This window comes from Rattus norvegicus, chromosome 9 (genome assembly GCF_021556685.1).
Source record: "Rattus norvegicus strain SHRSP/BbbUtx chromosome 9, alternate assembly SHRSP_T2T, whole genome shotgun sequence".
Classification (NCBI taxonomy): Eukaryota; Metazoa; Chordata; class Mammalia; order Rodentia; family Muridae; genus Rattus; species Rattus norvegicus.
Window position 1 is genome coordinate 27,876,970 of NC_141542.1, and position 10,884 is coordinate 27,887,853.

The 10,884-nt window shown below is 47.3% G+C and overlaps 1 protein-coding gene across 2 annotated transcripts; it reads right to left on the reverse strand.

Annotated features, from left to right (window-relative positions):
• Positions 1 to 236: 236 nt before the first annotated feature.
• Trem3 (triggering receptor expressed on myeloid cells 3) lies at positions 237 to 10,540 on the reverse strand. 2 transcript variants are annotated; one of them, XM_087567019.1, is made up of 4 exons: positions 10,337 to 10,540; positions 8,553 to 8,903; positions 1,106 to 1,212; positions 237 to 656 (listed from the first exon to the last, which is right to left on the reverse strand). In XM_087567019.1, the coding sequence occupies exons 2-4, from the start codon at positions 8,821 to 8,823 to the stop codon at positions 603 to 605; spliced, it is 432 nt and encodes a 143-aa protein (XP_087423145.1). In that variant the 5' UTR covers positions 8,824 to 8,903; positions 10,337 to 10,540; the 3' UTR covers positions 237 to 602. The 2 variants fall into 2 exon arrangements, with proteins under 2 accessions (XP_087423145.1, NP_001178510.1); NM_001191581.1 differs by having other exon boundaries at positions 268 to 656; positions 10,351 to 10,396.
• Between the last annotated feature and the right edge of the window lie 344 nt (positions 10,541 to 10,884).

Below are 10,884 nucleotides of genomic sequence, written 5' to 3' on the forward strand. Positions count from 1 at the left end.
TCTTCCTTGTTCTTCCAAAAAACATCACGGTCAGGTCTGTCACTGCAATATCCCACTACCTTGTGCTACATCAATTAGTATAGACAAGATAATCTTTCATAGACACTCTCAAAACCTAACCTTAATCTAGACAATCCCTCATAGATATGCCTGGAGGCTTGTCTCCTATGCGATCTTATATTGCATCGTGTGACCATTCACCATCACAGGAGGGATACAGGAACAGTAAAACTGTGTGAAGAAAATGTTTTTTTTATTATTATTTGAAGAGAGATAGGTTATATCATATAGGTTTTACCAGTCCACAGCATGGCAGGCCTGGCTAGCAGTAGAGAAACGGAGATAAGATTTTGAAGTGAATTCTCTGTGGGTCCTGTTTGATTGCTCTATCAAAGGTTCAAATCTTTCTAGTTTCACATTCTTCACTGATGTCTCATAAGGCTTCTTCTACACAGCTCTCCTTAGAGCTGTCCTCTGGGAGTAACACATACTAATCAGAGTTCATAAAGAGAGTGAAGAAAGGCTTAATTTCCCCATTGCAGAACATCTGCCATACTGTTAATAGACAAGGGAAGTTACGCTCACAGCTTGTAGCAGGAAGGCTACTGTTTCTCAGAGGCTCCCTGTACTTTGGATGTCTTGGAAGGCTGTAACACCTGTGCAAGAAAAAAAATAGGCAGGCTTTAGAAACCATTATCTCAGTTGTGGGCATGATGGTGCACACCTTTAATGCCAGCTTTCAGTAGGCAGAGGCAGATGGATCTCTGTGAGTTCCAGGGCAGCTGGACCCTGAAACAAACCAACAAACAAACAAAATCAAAGGAGATTTGACTAGTCCAGAGAGCTCAGGCTCGAAACAAGCCTTCCTGCTCTGAAGGGAAGGGCAAATGGCCCATCCTGCCTCTTCCCATACTTGGGTCTTCCTAGCCAAAGTAAACCCACTGGGCACATGGATCCCAGGATCTTTCCCAGTGCCCTGCACTATGCCTAGGGCTCACCTTACCCCTTAACCACACAACCCTCTTTAAAGGACATCCAGGGGACAGGTTCCAAGAAGCCTTAGGAATCATTCTGATCCACCCCATTCCTGGTCTGTCCCACTTACCTTAGGCCCAGCTTTGCAGAGAAGGACAAACAGGACTGAGAAGACCAGGCCCTTGTTCAGTATGAAGCCACATGTCAGAACAATCACCATCACTGTCACCCACTGCTCTGTAAGATCAAAGGTAAGTGTGGGCACTCCAGGGATGACTTTACTAAATCTAAGTGGACATGGGTTATCTGCCTTCAGGGCTCTGTGGTTAGACCTTCTACCTGCCTTGCACTCTGAGAGCAGCCAAAGGGTTGAATACCCTCGGAAGAGAAAGCCTCGATCTTTCCCATGTTCCTCATGTCAAAGAACAAACTAGTTTTCTGTCTCTTGTACCCCCACCTACACCCCATCTCATGCTTCCTGAATGTGGATACTAGTTGCTGGCATCTCCACCAGCCTCTCACATTTCACCAGACATTAGTGTTTCTCCCTTCTCTACTCCACAACTCTTCTGCTGCCTTCAAAGTGACTGGTTCCTAGTGCTTCCCACAGTGCTCTTTGGCAAATACTATGGTCTGGGGAGAGATAAAGACTCTTTGGGAGGGTTAGCAGAGATGTGATCCCCACTGGGTGTCCAGATATTTTTGATAAAGTTGGACAATGTTCCCTGTGCTTGGGAGACTATTTACCCAACCTAACTGGATTAACCTGAGCCAGCAAGGAACCTGAAGGTATGTGGAACTTCTCTGTAAGCTAGGGAGATAATGGTCTCTTCCTAGACCATTATCATAAGACTATTTGGCTGAGGAATGAAGGTTCACTGGGTCGTAGAAAGTCAAAGAAGGGATATTTACTTTACAGCCCGCATCCCAAGCTGCAAGATAGATAAGAAACTACCAAGTTTGACACTGGACAGCATCAGAGCCAGCACTGTGCCCAGATCTCCTAAACTCACACCTATATTATGCCCATGACATGGTGCTGGTATCACCCTTCAGAGTCCCAGCTAAGAACCTGGTCAAGGCTCAACCCTCAGTACATTCTCCCACCCAGTCTATCACACCCAATCTACCTGCTTGCCCTGGCCACAGCACCCCCTGCTAAGGGTGTCTCTGGTCCATAGTGGCAGTCCTCAGTAGGTTTCTATTGCTTTGGTAAAAACTATGACTGTGCTGACTAGTAGAAACTAGTGGTGATTAAGACAAGTTAGTACCAGGAATGAGGTATCACTATTTCAGACCTGACCAGGATGTGTGTAGGGGAGGATGTGAAAAGACTTTGGAACTCTGGACTAGAAAACCCAATGAGTGTTGAGAACTCAGTGAGGTGTTCTGTAGGAGTTTGGAAGATAAGAATGTGGAAAGCAGTGCAAAAGATAAAGGCCTGTGAGGTTTTAGAGGGAAGCAAGATTCTACTGGGCCTTTTGGGTAAAGATTCTCTGTTTCTGGTTGGCTGTGACTGAAGAATGAGCTGTGATCAACAAGAGACCAGAACCACTAAGGTAAACCCTTTGCTTTTCTTAGACAATGGATGCTGATTATCTGGGGCTGAAGAATCGGTTGTGACTAAGAAGAGAGCGGCATCATTGGGGTGAAGTCTTCTGAAGTCTCTTCAGTGTTTCCTCAGGATCAGCACACAGAGGATGTGTTTCGGAAGCTGCCAAGGTTGTCCCTCATGCTGGAAGCTGAACTTGGTAGTATAAGACTCACCTATGTGTATTGGCTTTGAAGGTATAAAGGGGTCATGGAGAGCAGGGAAGACTTGGCACTGTGTCCCTGAAGAAAGCCCAAGAGATGCTACTGGTGAAAAGTCTAGCCTAGTTGCAGCAAGACATACCAACATTTTGGAGATGCTAGTACCATGGGATGACCACCAAGAATAGCAATAGCAGTGGGATGGAACCAGCCAGAGCCTGGAAGACCAGCTTTGCAAAGGGCAGAGCTGGAGAAGGGACCCAAGAGACCACAAGTGAACAAGATAATTGGATACTGAGTTGCTTACACAGGTAGAGTTTGGCTTTGCTTTGGTTTGATTGTGATCGTGCCCTGAGTCTACCCTCTTGAAGTAAGAATTTAATTTATTTTTTATTCTTCCAGGAGACCACAGTTGAGAGACTTAGGATTTTAAAAGGCCTTGTATTTTGAACATGACTGGCTATTTTAAAGAGACTGAATTTTTTTAAGTCTTTGAATTTTTAGCCATGGGACTTTTAAAAACTTATAATGCTTATGTTGTAGTGTTGATATTGATGTGTGCTCTTTGGGAAGAACAAGAAAGGAAAGGTTGTGACTTAACAGCGATGCATTTGTGTGTCAAGTTGACAAGGAGTCAGGAAGCAACATCCTTCGTAGCCTCTGCATCAGCTCCTGCTTCCCGGTTCCTGCCCAGGTTGAGTTCCTGTCCTGACTCCCTTCAGTGATGAACTACTATGTGGAAAGGTAAGCCAAACAAACCCTTTCCTCCCCAACTTGCTTTTGGTCTGGTGTTTCATGACAGCAACAACAACCCTAGGTAGGATAATGACCTGAAGCAACTTGGGTAGAAAGTTTTCATTTCATCCTACACATCCAGGTAAATCTGTCATGGAAGGAGATCGGGCAGGAAATCGAGTCAGGAGTCTGGAGGTGGTGACTAAACAGAGGCTATGGAGGGGAGCTGCTTATTGGCTTGCTCTCCAAGGGTTGCTCAGCCTGCTTTCTTATATAACCCAGGGCCACCTGCTTAGGGTGGGACCACCCACAGTGAGCTGAATTCTCTCATGCCAATTAACCATAAAGGCGAGTCTCTACAGACAAGGCCACAGGCCACTCTGAGCCAAGCAATCCTCAGTCGAGACCCCCCGCTTTCCCGAATGGCGTCTGGTTATGTCAAGTTGAAATATAAAGAGCATCTAACCAGAACATCTAACATCCCCATGTTCCATCCTCATTACCAGAGAAGTAAGGAGAGAAGGAGAGGCCGGGAGGAAGGAAGGGAGGAGAGAGGGAAGATGACAGAGGTGGGAAGAAAGAGGGGTAAGGGAGGAAGAGAGGAATGGAGGAAAGAAGGGAGAGAGAAAGGAAGGAAGGGGAGGGAGAAAGGTGGTGTTGTGGTTTTGTCTTTTACAAAAGTTTATTGTAATGCTAAATGCTGGCATTCAAGATCTGGAGTCTGCACTTGGTCTCTGGAACCCTGGCCCCCTAGGTAATTCTGATTGGTGAATAAAAATGCCAGCAGCCAATGACTGGGCAGAAGATAGATAGGTAGGGATGAGCTTTTATGGGCTCAGAGAGAGGAAAGAGAGAGAGCTACCATGAGGTAGAAGAAGAGCATGTAGAAGAGAAGAGATGTGCAGAAGAGAAGGAAGGAGCGGCCATGGGTTATCTGAGCTATAAGACATGGATGGCCATGTTGGCTGTTCAGTTGGAGCAGCACAGATGAAACATAAAAAGTAATAATGGGGTTACTGATGGAAAGTAGATTCTAACAGCATGGAGGGTAGGCAGCTGCCCAGCTATTGCGCTGCTTCAGGCACATTAAAATGTAAAGGGTGTGTGTGTGTGTGTGTGTGTGTGTGTGTGTGTGTCTAAGAAAACACGGGATGTTTTAAAATATTTTTTTGCAACAAGGGAGGAAGGGAGAGAGAAGTGAAAAGGAAGGGAGGGGAGAGGTTGTGGAGGGTTGGTATGAGGAACTTGCTGGTAACCTAGCTGAAACTAAAAATAAAACAAAGAACTGCACCCAGCTGACTGCACTCTCCCCTCCAGACCACTCTGGGCACCGAAGTTGCACTCTGTGGAGGGTTATTTCCTAATTCTCCCGCCATCCCTCTAGGCAGAGAAAACCTGTGCCAGATGCCATTCCTCCCGTCCCTGGAGAGAAGGTAAAGGAAGCTGTCCCAGCGTGGCTTCTGGTCCCTCCCGGTTTGCATCTGATAACTGTCTATCCTATATTGAGCTCGGTGCAGTTCTCGCACAGGATCGCTCACCCGGGCATTCCAGCGACTTTTCCTGTAGCTTTTTAACTAGGACTTCAGCAAAAGGATGGGTGGAAGTGAAGTGATGGGTTCAGAGAACAAAGGTTCAAATTTTCCAGTGCCTGGAGCAGGTAGATTTGACCCAGTGTGAAATGCAAGTGAGACCTTTATCTCCCTGTGATCAATATATATAAAGGAATCCAAGATGGGGCCGCTATCAAATGCCGTAATGGGAAAGCCAGACTGCCAAGAGCTTACTGACCACCAGAGAAGATACGGGATTTGTCTAAGGTCGCTGAGCAGGTTCAGGGCAGAAAGCAAGTAAAGACCTAGAATCTTCTAGTCTCTGAAGTGGCACTTTGCTCTGTCAAGGGCCGCTAAAATAGTCCTTGCGCAACTTTCAGGAGTGAGTTAATGACCTAAGCTGAGGGCAGGGGAACTGTTTACCTACACAGCGGAGTCAGCCTCACCATTCCGGGTGTCACGTGATTCTCCTATTGAGCGGTCAGTAGAGCTAGGCACTCTGTCACCCGTGGTCTTTTTTTTTTTTTTTAGATTTATTTATTTATTTTGAATATGAGTACACTGTAGCTGTCTTCAGACACACCAGAAGAGGGCATCGGATCCCATTACAGATAGTTGTGAGCCACCATGTGGTTGCTGGGATTTGAACTCAGGACCTGTGGAAGAGCAGTCGGTGCTCTTAACCACTGAGCCATCTCTCCAGCCCACCCGTGGTCTTTCTGCTTGTTTGATTCTTTTGTGTATATTGGCGTGAGGGGACAGAGCAGTAGAGGTCACCCTCAGAGTTCCTCAAGCCCTCTGCTTTGTGTTTTGTTTTGAGACATGGTCTCGCTAAGTAGCCCTGGCTGGCCCAGAAGTTGTTGTATAGACCGGCTACCTTCAAATAAGAGATCTCCCTGCCTCTGCCTCTCCGGCATTGACTTTAAAACTGGCATTAGCACATTCAGCCTCTGCCTTGTTTTCTCTGTTTGGCTTTTACCCCACTTTGGGGAACAAAGTCTCTCTTTGGGACTTGAGCCTCACTAATTAGAGCCTTGGGGCTCCTCCCGTGTCTTCTCCCCAGCACTGGGACTAAAAGCAAGTGCTTCCATGCCCAACTTTCCACGAGGTGCTGGGGATTGAACTCTGAGACTCATTCTCTTCACAGACTTCGTTACCTCCTCAGTCCTCAGCTCTCCTCAGCCCAAAGGTGGCTTTTAATGTTTGCTTTTCTTCTTTTTTTCAGTCCTGTAAATTGAATCTAGGACCTCACACATGCTAGGCAAATACTCAACTCTACCTACAAATTCTATGTGAGTCAATGCAAGCCTGAGCCTGTTCCTGAGATGGTCACATGTTGGACATAAGCCAAAGGGGGAGGCCCTGAGGTAACAGATTCCTGCTGTCTGCATAGTTTATTGAGGACACCGAAGCCAAGGAATCAGGACCCACTTTCTACCAGCCACCTCCCCACATGAATATCCAGGCTTTTTAAGAAGGAAGAGGGGCCAGCAGTGACCTCACCAATGAGGAACACTGAAAAGCAATGAACTTCTGTTCTTCAGTGTCTGTTCTTCTCCCCTACTCTTGTGGGCTCTCTGAGAGAGGCTGGAGAGATGCTCTGTGTTCACAGCACTGGCTGCTCTTGCAGAGAACCAACATAGCAGACCATAACTATCTAACTCCCTGGGGCACCGCACACCTATGGTATATGGACAAAACATACATACATACATACATACATACATACATACATACATACATTTTAAAAATTAAATGAACTGTCCATTGTTTATGGCTGTGCAAGGCTATATCCAGTAGTGGGATTAGATTATATTCATTTGAGCTATTGACCAAGGGGGTCCCATAGAAATCTCCTCACAATTTAGACAAAAGGTTGTTCTCTGCAAATTGACATCAGGGAGGCCAGCATCCACATAACTCAACGAACATGAAGTCAACCTGGTGCCTACCCAGAGACATCACCCCTAGGTTCTAGTGTCTTTGGTTCAGGGAGGTACTCTGCAGGCTACTGAAAGAGAAACGTGGACACCAACCCAGCCCAGAAACCTTTGCCCTGTAATCTGTCCTGCCTGCAAAATACACTAAGGCAATGGTGACAGAGAACTTGAGGGAGCAGCCAACCAATGTCTGGCTTGAACTAAAGCCCACTACGAGAGAAGGAACCCACAGCCAAGCAGTGGGTAACCAGAATCAGAGACTAAACAGCCCAGAGGCTTAGGGTAACACCAGTAACTAATCTTAAAAAAAAACTCAATAAAATGATTCCAAGTTATACTCATAGATCAGTGCCTTGTCCGACTGTCATCAGAGAGGCTTCCTCTGGCAGCAGATGGTAACAGACACAGAGACCCATAGCCAGACATATAGAGAGAGTCTAAACTGGAGGTTCCCGTCAAATCCCTCCCCTTGAGCTCAGAGAATCCTTCAGGAGATGGAAAGACCGTAAGAGCCGGAGGGGATCAAGGACACCATGGGGACACAGCTCTTCAAATTACCTAAGCAAGGCACTTAGGAACTCTCAGAGACTGTAGCAGCAGAGAGCCAAGTCTGGCAGGATTTTGGTACTGTCATGTCTATGGCCCATCACCGGGTTTTCTGTATGTAAATGTTTGTCCTTCCTCACCAGCTGATTGGTTCCGACTGGAACGTGGTTTTTGTATAATAAAGAGCCGACAGCAGGACCTGGAGCAGGAAGTATGGAGGCGGGACTTCAGGCCCAGAGAGAAGAGGTGCCGGAAGTGCAAACAGATGAAGCAGATTCAGGGGAAGCAGAACCACGATGGAATGGGGCTGTAAGCAGGCAGCGAGAAGCACACAGGGAGGCAGAATGGCAGCGAAGACAAGGTTAAATTAGACAGTTAGCTGAGAGAGTGCCCAACGAAAGGCCAATGGCTTTAAACTATATAGAGGTCTCCATGTCTTTAATATAAACCTAAGTCAGATCCACGAAAGAGAATGGGTGGATCTCTTGTGCCAGTTCTTAGGACTCTTTTCCTTCTGTCAGGTTGCCCTGTCCAACTTACAGATAGTCTTTCCTTCATCTTATATTGATTTTACTATGATATATATATATATATATATATATATATATATATACACACACACACATATATATATATATTACACACACACACACACACACACACACACACACATCATGATCTGCAGGGGAGCACAGTGAATGACTACATTTCTGAGTCTGTCCTCCTGACCCCAGGAGGCAGTGGGACAAGTAAGCAGCTACAGACGTGACTCATGGCAAGTGGCCGGTTACCAGCTTCTCTGGCGGATTCCATGATGTGGAAGTAGATGGCTTTCGAGTTCACCACATCCAACGTCCTTGTCTTACAGACAAAAAAAAAAAAATGAAGGCACAGAGAATGTGACAGTCCTGGTGTGACACTATGGGAGAAGGAAAGCTCTAGAATTACCCCATTACCCTGAGCTGCCTCCTTAAAGCAGCTCCTTCTGGAAGATGAGGCCCCTGCCCGCTATTGAGCGGAAAGAGACTCCGCCTGAACCTCCACCGGAACTCACCTTGGCACCATACCAGGCGAATCCGATGATACAAGATGACAACATTGTTAGGAGAGAGGTAGATCACACACTGGTACAGCCCCACGTCTTGCTTCTGCAGTTCAGTCATGGTGACCTTGACGATGGATTCGGTGGGATAATCCTCCAGCAAGTACCTCCCAGCCCGGGCCACATTGAAGTCTGGCTTTCTGGTGTTTGTGATCACCAGGGTCTCTGGAGAACCGTGGCTTCTGACCCGTTGCCAGGCCTTCAGGCTGGATGAGTGTAGCATGATGTTGTAAGGACAAGTCAGGGTCAGGTTCTCACCCTTCAGAAAACACTTCTGTTCTTCCTCATCTCCATCTTTGAGCCCTGGAATAGGAGACGTGTGCTTCATAGAGCCAACTTGCATCAGCCACACGTTGCCAGGACATTAATGACCCCAACAAGCATGGAGGGGGAATTTAGGAGTGCTGTGACGATTCCAGAGCTCTTGATTGCTTTGTGTGTGCCTACAGCAGTAAGTAAACCAGGCAAAATAGCCAGAACAGGTGACTGGATCTGGGCTGTGTGTTTGCAGGAAATACCCTGTTTGCATCTTGTAGAGTGGAAAATTTTCACGTTGAATGATTACAAAAGATCTTTACCAGATTGCACCACCATTTCTAATTCTAGAAATGTGTGTGCATGTGAGGCAGCTCTCCACCAGCTGCCTTCCTCTCTCTCTCTCTCTCTCTCTCTCTCTCTCTCTCTCTCTCTCTGTCTCTCTCTCCCTCTCTCTCTCCCCCCATTCCTCTCTGTGTCTCTCCATGTGTGCCTCTCTCTCCGTGTGTCTCTCTTTCTCTCTTTCCTGCCTTTCTGTCTGTTTCTGCTTATCTATCTCTGTCTCTGTGTGTCTCTTTGTTTCTTTTCCACATCTCTGGCTCTCTCTTTGTCTCTGTTCCCTTCTTTCTCCCCCCTCTGTCTGTCTCTCTGTCTCTGTCTCTGTCTCTCTGTCTTGCTCTCACTCACTCACTCACGCCCTCTTTCCCTCACTCCAGGGTCTCCCTTTGTAACCCAGACTGACCTGAACTCAACATATAGCAAAGTCTGCTTCAGACTCCCCACAGTCCACCCCCCGCCTCAACCTCCTGACTGTTGGGGTCACAGGCATGCCCCACCATACGCAGCCCTCCTATTATTTTCTGTTGTACTTGTGGTGGCCTAGACATAGTTGTTACTGTCTGGTACATGACCCTCTCAGTTCACTCCCTATATCCTTAGATAGAATCCTCCTTCAACCCCTGTCCATCCATCCAAGGGGGGCAATTGCTACCAGACAGTGGCAATGACGCTAACCTTTTTCCCTTCTTGGTCTGTTTTCCTTGCCATGGGCCACCCACACTAGGTTAGCTCTACCATCCCCTGTGACTTTTATGACGCATTTACTGTGTGTGAAATACTGAGCCATGAGCACTCCATCAACCTGTTGGTTAATTTGGGGGGACAGCTTTCTTTACCTGCCATTTACATTGCTCCGTGGTTGGTGGTTCCTTTAAGGGAGATTTGCCTCCCAGGTTTTACCTCTTGATGAGTACTTTCTCTACTTCAGTATGGCCGAGAAAAACCTCTAACTTGTTTCGCACCCTACTGCATCAGGATGGACCACCAAGGTCTCTGTCCTTCCGCAAACTCACCCATCTCTAACACAAACCCTGGTCTCCTCCCACGCCATCTTGAGGAACAGAAGTAAACTTCTTTTAGCAGCTACCTCCCGTCCGCAAGCTCCATCCCTCTTGTTGGTACCTGTCCTCTAGCTTCCTCACCTTCCTCTCCTTACCCGAAACACAGAGCAACAGCCCCAGCCATAGCAGCAGTGGTGACATCCCCCAGGTCCCTGCCTCCTCCGTATGAAGCACCTTCCTGGGTGTGCTAACTGCCAATGGCCAGAGGCAAGAGGCCAAGCGACAGAGTTGTGGGAGCATGCTGCTCCACTTAGAAGTTGACTGGCTTCTGTCCCCACAGGTTCCGCTCCTTTGTCCCATTGAGAAACCCTGAGGGAAATGCGACAGGAGGAAGCTGCCCCAGGACACACAGAAGGGGGCCAAAGTAGAGAACCTAATTTTGTGACACCCTCCTTCCTCCTTTGATGCCACAATCTGTTGAGAAACACTCTGAGGCTAGCTGCCGTTCTCCGACACACCTGAGGTTCCTACACTGTTCTACTCACTGCCTCTGGGGACCAGGACATTGTCACATCCACTGACCCCTCACACTGTCCTCCCCAAGCCAATGACGCTAAGCATTCAGATTTGATCACCTTCCAAAGCCAGGAGATAATCTGATGTCATTATTAGGGGTCATTCACCTTGTT